The 20915-nt window shown below is 40.2% G+C and overlaps 1 protein-coding gene across 20 annotated transcripts in view; it reads left to right on the forward strand.

Annotated features, from left to right (window-relative positions):
- GRIP1 (glutamate receptor interacting protein 1) overlaps positions 1-20915 on the forward strand; it is a 326528-nt gene that overhangs the window by 160333 nt on the left and 145280 nt on the right. The window contains exon 1 of one of the 20 annotated variants that reach the window (XM_065048530.1): positions 7872-8043. The exons of 18 other annotated variants lie outside the window; for them this stretch is intronic. In XM_065048530.1, coding sequence (XP_064904602.1) covers positions 7989-8043 — 55 coding nt within the window. In that variant the 5' untranslated portion in view covers positions 7872-7988. Of the gene's footprint in view, positions 1-7871; positions 8044-20915 lie in introns of those variants that run through there. One more of the 20 variants, XM_065048545.1, reaches the window with a different exon arrangement.

The raw sequence follows: 20915 nt of genomic DNA on the forward strand, positions 1-20915 counted from the left end.
TGTCCAGTTTTTCAACCTTTTTAAAACAAGTAAACAACGCAAAAAACGCAATGATAATTTCTTCTTGCGGAGATCAGCAAACTGGAAACTGCAAGGTTTGTACTACAAGCCTACGTTGGCACCAGGGTCTCATCACACCCTTCCTGTTACAGAATTGTCAACTTCATCCACAGCTTGCTCAGTCCCAACCTGGCTGCTTCCACTGTGGTACCCCCTCATATGCCTGGTGTTACCGTGTGGCATGGCTTGGATAGGGACAGGACAGCACTGTGCAAGTTCGGGGAACAGAGTGGATTGTGAACATCCTAACATGTCAAATTAATAGCTCTATCCAACAAATGTCGTAATCAGGAGGGTCAGCTCCTGTTCAAACTAGAATGACTTTTTTTTTTTCTTCCTTTCACCTGTTGCTTTTCCCCTGTCCTGTATATTGCATCGTTCTTTTTCTAGATTTTCCATTATCTTTGCTTTTCGGGCTCACCAGTTCTGCCTCTGGGATGAAGTAGTCAGTGTGGCTTGGGAAGGTGCTGCGGTTTGCACTGTCTGGCTGGCTGTTGAGTCGCAGGCAAGTGTACAATATGCGGCCCAATTTCAGTGTTAGAAACCTGCTCTGCTTTGGAAAAGCAGCTGCTGCCATGTTTTCCTGCTGCTTGCACACAGGTAGAAACACAACTGTATCAGGGAATCAGCGTTTCCCTTTGTCTTGTAAAGACTTGGAGGTATTGCCTGTTGAAACTCTGCTTGTACCGTCCCTTGGTTTCTGCTGCATCTCTAGAGCTATAATCTTCCATTGCCATCCTTTTTGATGGTAGCTTGAATATAAAGGCTTGCACAAGAAAACCTACTGAGTTAATTCCTAAAAATCTCCTGTAGGAGATTAAATGACCTTATGTTATGTTCTTGTCTCATCCCTCCAAATACACGTTTTATTTTCTAGTGTGATATTCCAATTTCATGGATGCTAAATATGGAAACAAAGCAGTATAGCTAGAGAAGAGGTATAATTATTCCACTTCTATTCAAGTGGTTTCAGTGGAATCGTAATCTTTGTTTTTAAATTAGAGTAAAAACAGCTGTTTTCTGCTAAGTGTAAGAGGTTGTCCCTGCTTCCAGTATGGTAATTTTGAGGAAACGCTTAGCTTTGTTTTGTTAAAGACTCATGTAGCAATAGGAAGGTCATCATTTTGACTAATTGAAAAAAGCCTCTACAAAGTACAAAGCCTCACAGAAATTGTAATTATAGGAGTCTTTAACCATGTACTGCAGCATGTGGAAGCTACTTGTAAGACAGAGTCATCCTTTGGTTTTGAGATTACATTAAATCCCAGAGCCTGTAATTACATGCGTGTTGCTGGCAGGAGCCCACACTGGGCTGATTGTGCTCATTGAGCGGAGTCGTTACGTGTTGTTTCTCCCCATGAGATCCACCAGCATCCTGGAAGGCGTGGGGCAGTTCGTGGTACCCGCTCCTTTCAATGCTGCTTGTACTGGGAGGGCAGATGGACTGCCTCGGTTGTGGTTTTATTTCATCATGTTTTGAAAAATCACAGCTTCTTTACTAGTTGCTGGTTCAGAAGATACAAGGACAAGTTATTAGTAACGGTTCTGGTAGAAAGCACTCTCCTCTGTGATTGTAAATAAACCAGAGAAAGGCTACAGACACACGTACATGCTAGAAACAGGGCAATATCTGAAATGGTTCGTAAGCTTTTGGTTTCATGAAGAAACTTAGTTCTGAATTAAATCTCAACTAGTTGTGGCTATGCTTGAAATTACCTTTGAGAGACAGCAATGTACTCGTGCTACTAAAAGTTTCTAAGTTTTGTAGTATTGTGATATCTTCATATTTTGTAATTCTCTGAAGTCCCTAATTATTTTTCAACAACAATTTGCAGCTTGGAAAGCTCGAGTAAAGCTGAACAACAACTGAAATTAGGTTAGGAATGAAAAGTCAGAGTTGTGCTACTTATCTCAAAGGTCTTTTGAGGACAGTTTCTCCACTAAGAAATATCTCTCAAACTTTCTATATCAATGTAGTTTCACTGAAAAGGATACTTTTAATTTTTGCCAGTAATTCGTGTGGATTGAAATAAAGCATTTTTGTGGAGCTCTGGTGTGGGATTGCTGTGAAGGATAACGTGGGGAATGCCGTTCCTTACATTATGGTAGAGGGTAGTGTGTATTGGGCAGTTACTTTCATAAAGAAAACGTGTATGCATTCTGTTTCCTTTAGTACTGCATTGTAAACTTAAAAAAATATCTATCACAAAATCAGGCTTTTTTATTTTTTCTTTAATCAATTAAAATGTGATTCATTTGCTCTTTTGTAAAACATTTTAAGAAAAAGCTACCTTAAAGTGTGGCAGTATTGACTGATTTTGCCACCAGTTATTTAATACCTTCCGATTCAAAAAGACTAACATTGCTTGGACCCAATAAATGAAGATATTTTCTTTCTATCCAGAAAGTCCCTGAACTCATCTCTTCTTAGGCAATGAAACTATCATATCTGTACAGTGCCACAGCAATCATGTTTTGGCATCCACTCAGATCTTTAACAGATTTATTCTCACCATCCTTTAAAACTTTGAGCACTCTCATATCCTTGATTTCCAACATGCCGCACCTTCTGTGTGGAATGTTCTTCAGCAATGGTCCTGGGAAGCCACCGCACCTCTTAATGATTTTAATGACCTTCTGCTGCAAGGTCTGTGTGAAATGGTCTCATAGAGTTGCAAAGGTGGTTGATATAGCTAGAAAATAGGTGCTGTAGTTGATTTAATAAAAATGTAAATGTACAGAGACCTCCAAATTATGCAAAGATGGCAAGTTGTCTCTGTTGATAATCTCAGCACTGGGGAACAACAGGGTGGTTTTATTGCACTTTCCTTTCTATTCTTTCTCCCTGTAGTGAAGGGGAATCATTGTAATAAAACAGGTTCCATTGCAAAATGCTGGTTTGCTCGAGCCTACTGCTGCATCAGAACACAGCTCTTCTCTTTGGGATAAAAAATGTTCAAATTTTGGTTTGTTAAGATTGAGATTCTTGGTTTTATTGCTAGTTCTTGATTGGTATAAGGACATACCAAATACAGTAGTGGAAATGTTTCCACTTTCATAACAGAAGTATCCATATGATCATTTATTATTTTCAGAGCTAAATTAATTCTCTTTTTGCTCAAAAATCTGACTTTTGATTTGAATAATGTGGTAGGTGCCAGCGGTATCTTTTTAAAAAGATGGAACGAAATATTCAGTTGTACAAAATCTTAAGGCATTCAGAGTTAATAATATTTCACTTCGGTTTTCGTACTCGGATGGATCTGCTAGATATCATTGTGTCTTCCTGACACATTAAACATTTTATATCTCTGTGTCTTTCTGATTGCCTCAATCTTTTATTGAGGCTGTAGTTTGAGTATGTTGCTGTCGTCATGGAACCCCATAGGTTGGCTTTCTTTCAAGGTCTAGGTCTTCGGTGTACACCGCTTTGAGCAAGTGAGTAGTCTGTGGTGTATCCCCTTCGTAGTGGTGACACAAAATTTGACCCATAAAGAAAAATAGGAGCATGCGACATCAAAAAACAATTATAGTAGCTCATGTGGACAAATCTCCTGGTTGGTAAATGAGGGGAGAGAGGTGTACCTGGTTTTAAGATGCTGCTCAGTCAGTGTGTGAAAGGAAATGTTTGATGCAGCATGTCAGTGGAATATAACCAGGAAGTATCTTCAGAGTGTATATATTACTATGAAATGGAAGAGTGTGAATATTAGAGTTATGTTTTCTGGATTAAAAAACGCCTTTTTTGCAAACTTTCTATTTTTCCTCAGACACAATTTGATATTTTGCAGAATTTGTTTTCTTCATTGAACATTGTATTTTCACAGGAATTTCCTGATCATCATATCTAAATGTTACAGTGTATAAAGGTTATAACCTTCAATTTAATTTAGAGAAATTTCATTACATCATTTTTTTATCCTGTAGAGAAGTGTAATAGATCTTAACATTTTTGATTAATTTATTTCAGGTAATATGATCTGGTAAGATTAAGCAGAAGATGGTGTTTAAAGAGAATACATATATTATACTGCTTGTCTTATCATATGGAAATATGAGTTTCTTTCATCTAGTGACCTTCTACTGAGTATTTATGAATATAAATTCAGTTGAGAAAATATTTGTGTGTTATATATATCGCAGAGTTTATAAATAACCTTTCAGACTCCTGAAGTAAAGAATGACTGCAGCAATAAAAGTGATACAAATACATGCTGCTGTCCAAAGAATCAAAATGAAAAAGGAGATTTTTATAGATAAGCCCAGAGAAAATAGCAATAAAATATGTAGCTCTGTTAATTAATAAGGAATCAATGTAATTAGTAAAGACTTTAACCTGTGTTATATAGAATATAAATAAGCTTTTAGTATGTCTGACAGTTTTGGTCTCCTAATATTGCATTACCTAGTCTTCCCCTCAGCCTCCTTCCTTTATTTTTTGCCTCCTCCCCCATATTTTCTCCTGAACAACCAGTTGAGTCCATCTGCAGAACTGAATAACTGATACATCAGAAAACACTGGTTGGCTTTTGGGAAAGTTGAGACATTTAATAATAACAAATCACAAAATTTGTATTTTGAACAGTTAAGAATACCTGAGGTGTACTTAGATTGATTTCACAAGCAGGACTTTGGGTAAGAACAGTTCTGGAAATCCTGGTAATTGCTGCCCTGCAAGAAAAACAAAGAAAACCCACACACAATACATGGGCATCATGAGTCAATACATTAGATTAGTTCCAATAACTGGATGACTTGAACTACCAAAAAAACAGGGAAAAATCTTGCAGTAAATACAATATATCATTACATTCAGTGCTGCACTTGAAGTATAAAGTTTTTGTCTTACTAGATCTTCTTGAGGAATTCAAATCTGCAGATGATCTCCTTTGACAAGGACAGAAAAACTGTCTGAAGAAACATAAGCAAAAAATAATCCTATTGATTTGGTTGGAAGAGGCTATAGCTGTGCTTCAGAGGCTGTTTAGCATATGCATCAGTTATCTAGAAGAAGTAGTAAACAACACAATAAGCTTTTTGCTTTAAGGACTACTTCTTTTCCCTGTTAGTAAAGCCTTATCTGGCTAGGTGTTCAGCTATTTCCACACATATATATCACAGTTTCTGTATTGCTCTTACAGTTTTATGCATTTATATACATTCTTATATAATCATATTGGGGCTCAGCACGTCCTTACAGAAAGGCTTTATTTTTCTCCTGTGTCTGAACTCTATTTTTCACGACCTTCTAGCTCCATAAGCGTGCTCTCTTTTGCCTCCTCTACCAAGGAAGCTGAACCAGGGTAAGCCATGGAGTCAGATCACAGAGACAAGTAGAAAATTTTTTCTCATGGCGTGGGTGCAACTTCTTGCCGTTCTGCGCACAGCAGAAGTCCTTAAGATGTCAAAATTGTGCTCTGAAAGAGAGAGCACAAAAGCAGACTCTAGAGTTGAGAGCTGCTCACCAGAAACATCTGCTTTCAAAGGGCAGGCTCTATGGCTCTGATGCTGCAGGGGATGGCAAGGTGTGTCTCCAAAGAGTTGGGAGTGGAGACCTGTCTGCCTGGTGTAGACAGAGCTGACCCCACACTGTGCAGTCTTGCTTGTCTGTATTGGCTTGGAAGAATCAAAGAACAAATATTACGGCAGCTAAAAGATCATCTGCAGAGTCTTATGGTTACCTTTGAGGTAAGGGGAGGTGTTCAGATGGGTGTCTCTGGCCACGACAAGATGTGCAGCATCAAGGACAGGCATGTGGCAGACAAAACGACAGTAAGATGGATTCTGGATGCTGGTCTGCAGGAAGGGAGCAGCAAGTTCAGGGCGACTTTGGCATCTCAAACCTGAAAGAGCAGTGAGTGGGCACTGTGTGCTGAAGCCGTAGCCTTTTGATAGTTTCTGGAACAGCTTTTCCAGTGCAGCACAGAGAAAGGAAATGGGATACAGGGTGGTATTTATTTGTGTTATTGATATTAAGTCTTGTTACCTGAGCGGGAGGTGGCAAGAAAGAATGGTGGTAAAATTTTCTCCTCAAGCACGTTGGCAGACAGACAGCTGCTTACTCTTTTCTTGGTTTCATCTTTTATTTTGCGGGACAAGAATACACACCTCCTCTCCCCCTCTGTGATAGTCCATGATTTTTCCATTTCCTTTCCAGACCACTGAATTACACTGGCTTAAACTTTCACATTCCTCCCCTGCTTTAACCCCTCCTTGCACACCCTGTCCATCCCTGCGTGGAGATCTGCAGTTATGGGGCTGGAGTGATCAGCCCATGACTTAAGGTGCATCTGCTTTTCTGCTGGTTGGATTTTACAGCCACTTGGAACAAGAGCAGCTACAAGAAGCGATAACAAGGTTGGTGAATAGATGACTTGATTACCCCTATCTGGTTTTAATGAGAATGAAATAAAATCAATTTTCACCAGGCATCTCTGGGCAATTGCAGTTGTGCTGATGGAACATTTCACCTTGGCCTTGGAAACAGAGCTGTTGCTATAACCAATAAAACAAAAATAAGAAAAACAATTACTGTAATAGTGAGTTGGAATATGGGAAGTACGGAGCTGCTGATGCAGCGGGAGAGGGAAATGGCTCCAAGTGTGAAAGCTGCCTATACCTCCTCCTGGCTTTCGGTAGCTGACAGTGGAAGATGTGCACCCTAATGCTGGCCCATAACATTAAATACAGTGATGGATATAAGGTAGTAGAAAATAAACTGAGCAATTTTGTAATTGAAGCAAGTGAACGGGACAGAGTACATGAAGACGGTTTTAAATCTTATCACCCAAGTGAAGCAGAAGTCTTGACAAAGAAAGAATTATCTGCTGTTTTTAAAGGAGAGTATTTGATGCAGCGCTTGGTTTCTGTGCATTAATCTGACTTGACAAACTTTAGCTTAGTTTTGTTTGGTTTTTAGAATGGGTGTGGAGTTTTGTCTTTTTGTAAATTTTCAGCTCCATAGAGGTGGGCTGGAGCTCTCACTTAAGTGCTGTGCTCCACTTCATCTTTTTCTGAATGAATTGTCAAGGCAGGTACATCTTCTGTCTCAATAGCCATAAGAGGATGTAAAACTACTGGTGGGCTGAAGAAATCTTACAAATAGTGCAACGTTTGGTGAAATAAGTTCTCAGGGGCGCTAGAAGCTGCTCTCTTTAGTAAGGGGAGAAAACCAGATTCACTGTATATTCTATGCAGCATCATTTTATGTATTTTGGCATGAGCAAGTGCTCGGTGGTCCTGCCCACACAGAACAATCCATCACTTCCCTTCGACTCTCGCCCTCCCCTTGTGGTCTGTGCTTCAACAGCTGTAATATACTTGTCTGCAATTGTCAAAAAGCTTTCCTGGTGATAAAATCAGGCTTTTTCTTTTATTTATTTATTTATTTTTTTCCCTACAGATTCGTAAAATTAATTCTTTAATATGCTTTGATTAGAGTATTTTCCATTTGGAACAGGCTCCTCCTCCCCCAGAAGTAGGATTCCTAGTATTTTTGCCCTATTTATCCAGAGGGAACCGTAAGGGAAAAGAAAGATGTGAGGGAACAGAGAGGAGAAAAATCGCCCCATGTGTTGAAACATGGGGCCCTTTGCCTGGCACAGCAACCAGGGACTGTGAGCGGCTGGGAACGGCTCCCTCTAATATCCGCGTGTGCAGCTGGATGCTTTCTAGCTTTTAAAGAAATCCTGCTTTTTAAGCCCTGCATCTCCCCGTGCAGGTGGTGGCGGTGGTGGTAGTGAATGACACAGCTGTGCTGGATGACACGGAGCTGATCTCTGCATCAGCCAAGAGGAATTGAGCTTTGTCACTCCCCGCCGGGGCTACCTTTCGCCTGGTATGTGCGGGAGGAGGAATTCAGAGGCTGCTGCTGCATTCACCCGAGCAGAGCCCTGAGCGCGCTGTGCCAGGGCAGGCAGGCAGCGAGAATGATAGCTGTCTCTTTTAAATGCCGCTGTCAAATCCTGAGGAGACTTGCTAAAGGTAACGTGCTTTCCTATTTATTCGTTCAGGGACTCCGTTGCAGCCTGATGTTTTTACTTTTAAATACAACCGTCCTTCCAATTTGCTGTCAGGCAACAAAGAACTATGAATACAGCAAGGTGTAGGGGCTCTTTCAGTTAAAATCCTTATGTGTCCCACGCTGTGCTCCTGCTAGGAAAAAAGGTTCCTGTTTTCTTTCTTTTTTTTTAACGCAAGAAGGAGGATTTTTTTCTAAGTCAAGTGCTGAAGTTATTGTGAGATGTAATTGTTTTGTATTTCTGCAACCACTCAGAGTCATCCCTCCTGGGTCAGTGCATGCTCTGCCTTACTGGGAACAACTGACAGGGATATTCAGAACATATATCCAGGATGAGTTTCTGTTGTTTAATGCCTTTTGTAAGCTATTTCTATCAATGCTTTGGATGCCAAAGACTCTTATGTGATAAAGGACAGATAGCAGCATGTGTTTTTTTCAGGGCTGCACTCAGATCTCGTGCTTGTGAAGTTAATTTGCCTGTTACGGCAATGTGCATTTTACGTACTGTAAATCTTTGTGGTCTTCGGTTTTATCATTCAGAACTTTAAAATACTACTTGCATCTCACTCTGAGTCCTGTGTGATTATTAAAACAGCTATGTGGAAACCTGTCTGGGTAAGACACCTTTCCTCTTCAGAAATAAATATGTCTTAGTTTAAAAAACCCTTAATTTTAAAGAAATCTGTTACATAGAGAACGAAAAAATATCACATGTAAAAAGGGGTGGTTGGGGATTTTGTAGTGGTTTTTGGTAGAAACTTCTAACGTTACAGTAGCGTTATGTGACTGCAAATAAAGCTTCTGGTTTTTAGCTTGACTACTGTGAAACAGTTCATGGCCATTACTATGCAGCTGAAAACACATCCATATGTAAATGAAACTATTTGTATTAGCCAAGCTTGAAAAATCAGAAATATTTTATTAATCAGTATAGCTTCAAATCAGTTAGTGTTTTATTTTGCGAAGCAGGAAAGAGTAAGATGCTAATACAATGAGGTCAGTAGTGCAAAAAGAGAAGAATATCACAATCAAACTTATATAATGCATTTTCCTGTTCTGTAGATTGCTTTATGAGGCCACGTTGTTCAAAACATATGCATTCAAATATTAATATTTATTAATCATCCCTTCCTCTGTAGATTTGCTTCTCTTTCTAATCTGTGCTGGGTAATGCCCGTTTTTCCTGTATGTGTAAAATGCTTCTATTTCGGTAGCTTTATTACACATCAGGTTGGAAGTTAACATTTTCTCTTTTCCTGGTTTTGAGTAGAGGAACCTTTTTGTCTGCTGATGTCTTTATAAGGCAGATCTGGGTGCTAATTTAGTTTCTCACTGATGAGTTGTTGCTCTGCTTACATACAGTTTCCCTGGGAATAATCAATATTCTTATACATCGTAGCCACCTTAATTCTTTCACACTTCTGTCATTCAACAGAACTCAGGCTGGTGGGTTTTGGTTTTTTTTTACTTTGAAATAATCTTAGCTTCTTTTGAGACTACTCACTCCACCCACTCCCTCCCAATAGGAACTGGCATGATACTATTGTTTTTTTGCATTGGAGGAGTGTGCCTTATGCTTGTTTTACTATTAACAGTTCATAAAAACATAAAAATAAACCAGTCTAGAGGTATATTCATATATTCTTTTCCAAACCTTACGTACGCCAGACCAGAGTTGCTGTCCTTATTGACAGGCTCCTGAATTTTCACCATTTAAAGTAAAACCATTGTTATTTTAGCTAACTCTACTGTGTTCTTTGGTCTTGGCTTTTCCATCTCAGACACCAGTAATGGATTGCTCAACACAGTCAGACTAGCTGAGGTCAGGGTTGGACCCTGACGTTGTTAGTGTGAAGAGGACTCTTGCCACCAGCTGACAGTCTCCTGCTGCTGGGAGATCCCCTTCTCTCCTGGCGTGTGAGTCCCAGCATTTGGTGCTTTCATTGAATTCCTTTGCTCCAAAAGCAATTTTCCTTGCTGTAGTGCTTCCCCCAGCCTGTCTCCACTAGGGTCTTTTCCTTCTGCGTTAATCCTGTACCTTTGTGCGGTTCCCCAAAACAATTTCTTCGCTATATTTCGGGCTCTGCCACGGTGAAAGGAAATGAATATGCTGCACGCTTGATTAGTGTCTTGTGTTTTTAATAAATTATACACATGCAGTTAATTGTACATGAAAAAGTGGAAATATCTGCTTTCCTTTATTTGTGAACGTCCTTTTTCATGCCTATCTTGACAAAGTAAGCTTGTAACTTCATTTTTTGTTCTTTCAGATAAGGATGTAAGTGGAAATGTCTCATCTGGGCATCTGGAGAATCTCCAAAAGCAATTCTCCCCAACAGGGAGATGTTCAGGCAATATTGTGTTTTACAACAATTACACTCCCCTCTTCCTGTACTTCATCTTAATCTTTCAAAGCAAAAAGCAGGGCTGTGTCTCTTTGGATTGCTATACATGTTTAGTTTGTCATTTAAAAATCTCTGGCAGGAGAATCTTCAAGCATTATGAGTGAATTTAAAGGCAAATATACCATGAAGTTGTGGCATGCTCTCCAAAATGTGGTCAATGACCCACTGCTTCTCTTTCTTACCATATCTGTGAGTCAGAGCCGGCATTGTGGCAACCCATACTTCTGTCCTCAGCTCCAGGGCCAGCTCCAGGTGGGAATGTTGGTTTCCTTCTCTGTCCTCTGCCATCAAACTTATGCCAGTCATAGGACACAGGCACAATCATAGAATCGCAGAATGATTTGGCTTGGAAGGGACCTTCAAAGATCATCTAGTCCAACCTCTCTACCCCCTGGTCCTCCTTCACCACTGCCCCTGGCTCATGCACTCTTTACGTACTATTCTGCTTCTCTGGGTGCGAGGGTCACTGCGTCTGCCAAGGCTGCTGTACACTAAGTCTTCTTCCCTATTCCCACTGTAGCAACTACCCCTCTTAGGTCAAAATGTGTGGCAAGCAGGAAGTGCACAATAATTATTCATGCAGGAAATTTGAAATACTATGACATTAATTCTCTTAAGGTGTATTACACTTTATTTTGGAGGTCATTATTACATTTTCAGTAATGAAATTGCATGTTACCAAGCTTAGGTGAAGCTCCATATTTGTGTCTCTTAACAAGCAACCATGGAAGAAAAGTTTTACTTTATTTGATGATGCAGTTTGCAAGAAGTGGGCTGTATGAGATTGTGCTGGTTTGATTGAACCGAGGTAATTTTCTATGAGGTTAGTTAATTTTCTTGTTGATAGTTAGCATGGTCTTTGTTTTGAATGTAGTTCAAGAATAAGATGGCATCCTGGGATAGAGTTGATATTTTTCTTCCAGTAAGTCTCCAGTGTTTGGAACTTAGCATGAAGGAATGTAAGGACTCTATGATGATGGTACTTATTTTGATAGAGAAGCCAATGTTGCCCCTCAGTTTCTCATGTTTTGCAAGTAAGCAGGTGTATATCGCAGGGAGGAGCAGATCCAGGACAGCTGGCTCAGGTTGGCCAACAGAAGTATTCCATAGCATGAGCACTGCATTCCATGTTTAAGTGGGGAGTTGCTCAGAACAGCCCTTTTTCCTCAATGGCTGCCATCCCTGTGAGGTTCCTGCTCCTGGGACCTGGTTCCAGAACCTTCCCTGTGCCCGGCTGTTGCTCTCCACACCTTTGCTGAACTCGCTGTTCTCGCAGTGTCTCCTTGCTGGGAGCACACGTTCCAGTGGCTAAGTATTTGCTTTGTATCATTTTCCTTTTAGTATTATTTTATTAAACCTGTTTTGTTTCAACCCAGGAGTCTTTCCTCCTCTTTCCCTTCCTTCCCTCCAGAGAAGGAAAGGTGAGGGAGCAACTGTTTTGCTGTTTAGCTGCCAGCCCAGCGCTGAATGGCAACGGAGACCATTGTCTCGTACATGCTGAGACATGGCTTGAATTTAGATCTAGTCTATCTAGTGAAGAAACAAAAAGCCGTTCCTGTTTTCTACACCAGCGTGTTGTTTCCACGCTCTTTTTCAGTTACGAGTTCTTTTAATAGCAGTTAAAATGTTTATGGTGGATGGGAGTTGGTGATGTATGTACATGATTTTCTTCATGCATAAATCTCTCATGCTTTTACCTTGGAGCTGAAATATTGCTGGCTCAGTCTCTTTTTAGTTGTGATTATCTATATGTATTTCAGTGAGAGATACATATATGTATGTATATATATTTTAAGCAATGTTGAAGCAGTTCTGAAGAGATATTAGCTATCTTCCCTACCATATTAGCTACTAAAATTTGCACTGAGAAGAGGTTTTTAAAATTTTTTATCTCTTTCTTATCCCAAAAGAGCAAGGTAAGCCAAAAGCTATATTAAGAATCTGAAGTAGTAGCCATTTTTGTAGATCTCCCTGTGAGAAGTACTGGGCTCAGAGAGAATGGTAACTTATATTTGGATCAGTTAAATATAAGGAAATGCCACATTTCAAGTTGTAAGCACAACCACAAGTCTGCTCTTCATACAGTTACTTTTATTGTAGAGTGGGTTTTTTGTGCAGTGGAGAAACACTAGGATTTTTTTTTTCCCCAAAATCTATTTCTGTAAGACCTTGGGCACTGTGCAGTATGCTGTGCATACCAAAGAGTCTGTGGTAATCACTTACATTGAATGTACATGCTAAATCAAAATTGCATGATTTACAATAATTATGTTAAGTATAACAGTGTAGTCCAATCGCAAAGACTTGCTGAAATGTGTAAGCTGGTCAGGTTTACAGCTAAATTAACCACTTTATAGTTTAAAAATTGCCTTTCAAGCAGTGCATTACAGAGCCTATGCTGTGGTTAATTTATGTATGGACATGTTCGGTTTTTTTCCCTTTATTAGCCCCAAGAATGGGTCCTTTAGGAAGCTGTATCTACTGCATAAAGTTGCTTACAGAAATGTGTCTCTTTGTTAGAGGTAGGAATGCATTTCTTTAACCATACCCAGGTCGGTGAAGTTATTCTGGATATTATTATAATGGAAACAGAATAAGAGCACTCTGATAAAGATGTCAAATGTTGCTACATAGCGCATAGCATAAGGAGCTGAGTGGCCTGCCTTTCACCCATCAAAGCTTTATAGCGGATTTTCAAGATAATTTATCACCTACTGCACATACGGATCCTTTCTGCACACATAGATTTTTATGCTCCTGAGATGTTTCCAATACAGTGAGATAAAACAAGCCTAAAAAGCAGGACGGTGCACTCCAATTTACAAGATGATCAGTTATCTAAAAATTGGTTTGGAGCCTAAAGCATCAAAGGATGAATTCTGAATGTAGCTGCATGTAGGTTATGCTTTGCTTCATACACAAGCAACTGCAACAAGAGCAAACCTGGATTCTTATTTTTTTTTAAAAGTGTGAATTAAAAATGGTGTTAAGGACTTGACAACAAGGCTGTATACTATCTCATTACAAACATTCCAGTGTTCCACAGAATCAGGATTCCCTGGTTGTGACAGCAAGTTACCAGCCTGTACATTGTTTTAATAGTAATTTTAACCATGTGGTCTCTTTTTGTCACTCAGTTGCTTATAAACTTAGTAGTTTCTAGTAATAGAACCAAGTCAACAGCTTACTTTGAATGAAGTAAAAATCACAAGTAACAATATCTGTTGGGAATTTTGAGCATAGATAAGTTTCCTGTCTTTCTTAAACTACTTCTGAATATTCAGCAAACTCCTAGAAGTGCTGGCAAGTTCTGTAAATAGGCAGTCAGTGTGGATTTGCTGGCTTTGTGCATTTGATTGGGGCTTTGGAATTGTGCTTGGAGGTTTTTCGTACTCAACATGTGTTTATACTAGTTGTCCATGTCTCTAATTATTTTCCATTCTATTTCTAAAAGTTACTTCTGTGTTTCTTCTGACTTACTAAACAGACTGTAGCGAAAGAATAAGGAGTGGAAGCAAAATCTGTAAACTCTCTTTTCTGGTATCATGTGGGAACTTCAAGGCCACCTCCAGTGCTGCAGCCCTTCTTCCTCAACAGCAGCCATTAGGACTTACTTCATGAGAAGGCAGGAGAGATTGACCACAGGGGAGAGCTGCAGACAAGTCTGTCACTAAAGGAAGTTTCGTGTTTGGCATCACTCTTAGGCTTTGTAATAAAGTGTGGGAAAAAAAAAAAGAAAAGTATAAATTCCTGTTCCTTGGCACTTGGATTTTTGTTTGTTTGGTTGGTTTTTTTTTGGGGGAGTGGGGGTAAAGAAAGTCTGGGCTACAGCCCTAGCGTGTTTACTCCTTTTTCTGCATCATTGATTAACAGCAGTTACTGGAGTTGGCAGAGACTGTGGAGAGCAGAGCAGACTGCATAACCTTTTACCTTCTAGGTTTTTCACCCATCCTGTCTCTTTTATTTCCACTTAAGAGCACCTTTAGCCAGGATTATTTCAAGATTGCTTTGAGATAGTGAGTGCATGAAGGAGAGGGAGAGAGATTAATTTTTGTTAAGAAGATGCTCCCTCTGTAATTGCTGTTTATGCTTTCCACCGTAGTGTATATGTGGAACTAAAGAAGGAGATTTACTATATTTGATGAGTATTAGTCATTTGCAGTATTGTCTTTTTGTTCAAAAGATTTCTTTGAATGTATTGTTGTAAGAAGTAATGAAGGGAGGAGAAAAGGTTTTTCGCTTCTGCAGCAAGCCGATCACAGTTCACAAGTTCAGGCAATATTTCTTCACCGCTAATATATTCAGGAGCTGGCAAACTGTTTATTAATTATTCAGGATGATCTAAAGTACAGCAGCATACTAACCAATCTGTGTGAAACTTTGATAGAAAAGAAAGACATGAAAGCACTTCCCAAATCAAGCATGTACTATGTGAAGTAAGAGTGCTGCTGCAGCCCTTGATTGTCTGAGGATGAGCATGTGGCTGGAGTTCTGCAGAGAAATTATCTCTTTTTTAGATAAGGTGATGTGATTGCATGCAGGCTCCTGTAAGGTTTGCAGGAAAAACCGCAAGCAGTCAAATAAAGAGATGGTAAGTGTCCATTAGCTATCTGATATCAGATATTAGTAGCTGATATGGCAGCTCTGATATCTGCTGCACATGTAAGATGGAGCAAGTGTTTTTCCCAGCATGTTTGGATTTGCAGGAGCTGGGCATGTTACAGAAGTTCTTGGCTAGTTCTTGCCAAACTTCTTGCACAGGAATTCAGCAAGTGTCTTGGACTTTGTGCCTTGTCCCGTGCTGCGTGGTAGGGATTGCACTACTTCTCTCAAAAGTATTGTGAGGAAAATTTTTAAAAAGCTAATTGTGTGGCTCTCTAAATATTAAAGATTAATTGAAATTATGTAGAAAAAGTCTATTGGTAAGTGGTGCCAGTTTTAATATGAACACAGGTGGGACATTTGAGCTGTAAATAATGAAATCCGTGGCTGGCTCATGGATGGGGCTTTGCACAAACGTCATTCCAAGTATCAGCATTGCTGCAGGATAGAAGAACATTGCAAATGTTTTATGAGTTCATTTTAAATGTCATTGTTCTTTCAGATAGTTCTGGCAGACATCAGGGGACAGAGACTCAAAAATACTGCAGCATTTTGTTCCTGTCAGAAACCCAGTCTGGATGAGTGTCCCAGAGCGCACAGAAGGGGTGAGACAGGCTGGAGCTGAGCGGGATAGGTCTGGCAGATTTTGCCAGTGTGCAAAACCATGCCTCCATCCTTGTGCTCTCATGAGAGTGCTGGGTTTCCTTTTGCAGCCAAATTAGCGCTCTGTCTGTGCAAATCTGGTGCCCACCAGGAGCTTTTATTACTTGGAGTGAGAGATATCCACAGAATTACATAAATGGAGGTGAAGCCTGAGGAACCATAGAAGAGTGGCATGGAGTAGGAGAAAAGAGGTGGTAGTTGTTGGAGGCCTTTGTTGTGCAGTCAGCTGGTGGGACCCATGGCCCCAAGCACACTGGGGAGCTGTGAATGCTCTGGTGGAGAGTGAAGGGAGCTGAGCCGCCATCAGGGGAACGGGCAGCAGGAACGGGAGCTGTGGCACTGCCTAGAGCTCTGCAGAGCAAACGGGAAAGGGGAGACTGGGTGGAAGAAGAGCAATGAGGGGGATGTGAGAGAAACTGGAGGTGAAGCAGATGTGGCTTGTGCTGAGGGCACAGCCTTTTCTGCTGGAAAGGTGAATGTGATGTGAGGAGGAACAGGGTGCTGAGCTGCTGAGGGTTAAAACAGTAGGGATTAAAAACTGGTCATTGTATGAAAATGTTCTATCCCGTATAAAGTTTACAGTAGTACTTGCCTAGAAATTTTAGGAACATACTGCAAGGTGAGGCGTCAGGTGGAAATGGGCTCTGGTTCCTCTTGTGGCCAAGTGTGCTACGGAAGGATGGCCTCACTCTCTCATGTGCTTTATAAATACTTAGTTTTGGTATCTCCTAAATCAGAGATACTCTCTGGAATAGAGATAAGTGGTTTTAGGCAGATTTCTGCATTTTTACAGCTTAATCTGCCTCCCAGCAAGACTCCAGGGAGTAGTGTCCCATCTGCATTTCAGTCTCTGCCACTGCAGTGATGCTGACATGTTCTTGCTGCTGGAGTCCCGCTGCAGGCACTGTGTCTGAGTGGGCAGGTCCCTCTGTCAGCATGGGCTACATCACCTCTCCAAACAGCTGGAAGTAAATTGACAAAAGGTAACCTCATTTCTGCTGCCCTACTGGCGTTCCCTGTGGAAGTTTTGGCAGCCTGGGGGGAGGGCTGCTTGGCGACAGGCAAGAGGGGCCCATCCGGGCTGAAAACTATCCTGAAGGCCTGAGTTCATGTTTGTTGTATGCAAAAAGAAACTTTTTCATATCATTTTGTTTTTTCCTCAAGGGTAAATCTAGTTGTTAACTTTGGAAATAATTAAAATATTTATTTTAAAATCTTATTCTTAGGAATATAAATGGATGAGGTCTTCTGCATCCTCTAATTGAGTTACCATGGTGTTACCACAGGCACCATGTCATTCCCTCACTCTTGTGAGTGTATGAAGTTTTAAAGATGCTCCTCCTTTTTGCCTTCATTCTTCTTTGGGGGGTTTGCTTTATAGCATCACTCCTCTAATATTTAGGGACTTTTTAAGACTGTCTTCAGCATATTCAGCCCTGGGTAAAGTTTAAAAGAAAGCTTCAGTCCAGAAAGTTGTTATTACAGAGGAAGGGGCAGTATTATATGAGTTTCCAGTGCATCCTCTATATCTTATCTCTTGAACTGCTCATGTGCAGTTTTTATTAATGCTGTTAGGAATTACGTTTTCAGGAGAAAAGGAGGTGTCCATGAAAGTGTATCGGGGCAGAAAAATTACTCCAGATTTGACTGATTATGAAGAGGCAAACACCAGGCATAATTTTGTAGGGAAAAACAGTGTTAGTGGAAATAGCATCTCATCTAACAGGGTTACTCTTCCTTAGCTTCTCAGTGGTGAATAGAGGAAGATGTCTAGCAAAGAAATACCAGCTAGTCAAGTGACTGAATTACCACAGCGCATTGGTAAATGTCACCAATAAAATACAGTTTAAATCCCCAGTACTCTCAAGGAAACATTTATGCTTCTAATGAACTGGAATTTGACAGCCCTGTCTGGCAGAAGAAATTGTTTCCAGCATTTGGGGTTCTTTTTTGGGATTTCAGCATGTGTTGTGACGTGTCAGAGACCAGTGCAGCTTTGCGAAGATGGGCATGTTGTTCTCAGCTATATCACAAGCCAGTCATGAATAACAAAGATGAAATTTCCTGCCATATTACGAGGCTTAAGATGATATGTCATTGCTTTCTCCTCAGCAGTCAAAAGGAGGGCACCTTTTGAGTACCTAAGTTTTCCAGTGACAGGGTGAATATTCTTTTTCCTTTAGTGGCATGCTTATATACATGTAGATAAATTTCTGTAGACCTAAGATATTTTGAGATTGTGGCATCTGTGGGTCAGGACTCCATTTTACTGAACCTAGGCATAAAATTAGCACCGTTCTTATTCCATTAAGCTAAAAGCAGTTAGTAAGTGAGAGGAAGCATGACAACCTGAGCAAGTATGTAGTAGGAGCAGTTCTTTTTTACTAGACATAAACAAAATCCTTGATGGTAAAAAGAAATTGCATACTTAAAAAAGAAACATAAACTTTGTAATTAATAGCTGTTTTCTCAAAGAATGAGAAGGAACAGATCAAAAATTGACTCTGTGTTAGGTTTCATTTTACTACTTAAAAAAAAAATGCAGAGAAGTAGAGTGTTGGTGAGAGAGTTCCTTGGGAAATTTAGCAGTCCAGAAGATTGTCTAGTTGCATCTCATCTCTGTTTTCACTCTGGAGCTGTGTAACGCAGTGATAAATGTGCCTGACAGCCACTTTTGTTATGGAGCTTCCAAGTCAGCAGGAGTCCTTCCAAACGCCAGCAGGAGCAAGTGGGAGGCAGGTTACGCCTTAGGAAGTGCGTGGGCTCCCTTTGTAGAAGAAGTCAGTTCCCTCTTCAATGCTGCTATTATGGACCGTGTCAGGACGGTTCAGGCGAGGCCACCAAACCACCAGCAGCAGGAGTTCCTGCAAACATGAGCCCGAGAGCCACTTCTTATGCGCATATGCTATGTAATATTGAAGAGCAGCTGCTCTGTGTTGGCTGACAGCTGCATTGAGGTAGTAACTTTAACCCCAGGGAGTAAGACTGACTTCTCTTTTGTTGCATCTGTGGCAGTAGCACACTGCAGAGATCTCTTTTGTTCAGCGTAACAGAAAATCTTCATCCAATTTTCACTTAGTCCCTACAGAAATGTAATTTTTCTGATCTCAGTGTAAACTCTGCCTTTATTCTTCATGGGGTTCGCATCCTCACAGTTTACCCACAATGAGAGCTTGGAGTGGTTGGGCTGTACTCAGTACTGAGCTTTGCAGCTGCCTTCAACGTTTCAGATCTCAGTTTAGCCACAAGTCGAATGGGTAGTTAACAGTTCTAGCTGAGTCAGTTTGACTTTCAATGTGTATTTCAGACCTGCTGGGTTGTTCCACACTACCATGTGTTCTGGTAGTGTGTTGTGGTTTTTTTTGTTGTTTCCCAGTTGTCAAAAGAAGTGCCTCTATTTTTGCAGACAAATAACAGGGTAAAGGAGATCACAAAGGCAGTGATGAATCCAGGCTGTTTCTTCTTCATGATTCCCCAACAGATTAGAAAGCTGACTTCCAAACTTTTTCCTAATTTCTGCCATTGGACAGCAAGGAATGTTGGACCTTCTTGACTGGGCATTAGTCACACTGGCCACTTACCATTTGGAAGTGGTTTGCATGTTGTGTCTGTAGATGTGTTGCTGAGGCACTAGTTCGGTTTGTCGATGGTTCAAGTCATGCCCTGGGTAGCAAAAGAAAGTTGACTTAAGTGCATCTGTGGGACACCAAGTGTGTATAGGTAACTTTGAAGTTACTGTGACAGTGTCTTCTTTCTGCTACGCTTACTTTAAAAATAGAGAATTTTATACTTGGTTATGTCAAGAAGAAGGAACTAGAAAAAACAGGTATGTAAAAAGGAAAAATATATTAATACTTTTTGGGGGGTGGAGGTATTTTTGTTTATTTGGGGTTGGGTTTTGGTGGATTGGTTTGTTTTTTGGTGATTTTCTATTTATTGAAACTATGGAGCCTGATAGCTACATGCTCAGTACCAATCACAGAGTCTGGTCTCTGTGTGTGAATTTTTACTTCTTGCAATTTTAAATGTGGGTGGTGTGATGCTGATGGATAACTGCCTAATAAGAATTGAGGGCCAAAATGAACATTTCCAGTGTGTTGTCCCACTGAAGGAAGCACTCAGCACTGCCATGTGTCCACTCACATGCTCATTCACTGCGTGAGAAGTTTCTCTGCTTCGAGTATTACTCAGGAATTACTTGTGAGCCAAAAAACTACTGTCATGAGCTCCCCTCTCCGTCCATTTAATCATAGTTAGTCATAGAGTAATGAAGTGACATTTCCTCTGATCTTTTCACAGCAAATGCTACTGTGTTACTGTAAAAAGGAAATAGCAGAGGGATTGGAAAGAGGGAAGCTGGCTTGTATTTAGGGTGATTCCTCTTAATTTCCCTAGCCTGTCCCACGGTGACATTTTTGTGTACACATACCAAAAGAGATGAAGCTCGGTAACCTGTTTTTTAAACAGTGTGATTTGGGGCATTTGAGTGATTTATGGTTAGCTGAAAGAATTTTCTTTGTTGATGTGGCTTTCTACTTATTTTCTCAAGCTACACAATATTTATATTTTCAGTTATTTTGTTGATTAAGATTTCACTACATGCCTGAGTTTGAGAATCAGAATATGATTTAATTTTACTGCTTTTACTGTGTTAGCACTTGATGATCATTGTGATTCATTGTGAAGAAAGAAGAAAAATGGTAATTTGAACTAAACCCATTATGTTACCCAACTGCTAACAAGATCTCTTTCTATCTAATGTTTCGTATATCTACACCACTTGTATTTGAGACATCTACTGCCATGATATCTGAAGGTTATGCCTTAACAGATGGGAGACAGAAGAATATTCGATGATGTCAAAATATTATGGTGAATAGCAAAAGAATAAAGGCAAAAATTATTTTGAAGCAAACTTTACAATTAGCAAATATAGGTAAAAGTTGACTACAGAGCTGAAGGCATCATACCAAGTGACTCGCAAAGTTATCATCAACAGTTGATAAACCTTGATTTAAAATCTGTATATAATTCCACCAAAACTTAATGATGCAATGGCTGGTGACAGCAGGAAAATTATTTGCGTGAGGTGAATGAGGTGAAAAAGGTCAGCTTTGGAAAGCTGCAGTAACTTAGGAAACTAAATCTAGAGTTAGAGATCTGAA

This window comes from Columba livia, chromosome 1 (genome assembly GCF_036013475.1).
Source record: "Columba livia isolate bColLiv1 breed racing homer chromosome 1, bColLiv1.pat.W.v2, whole genome shotgun sequence".
Lineage (NCBI taxonomy): Eukaryota > Metazoa > Chordata > Aves > Columbiformes > Columbidae > Columba > Columba livia.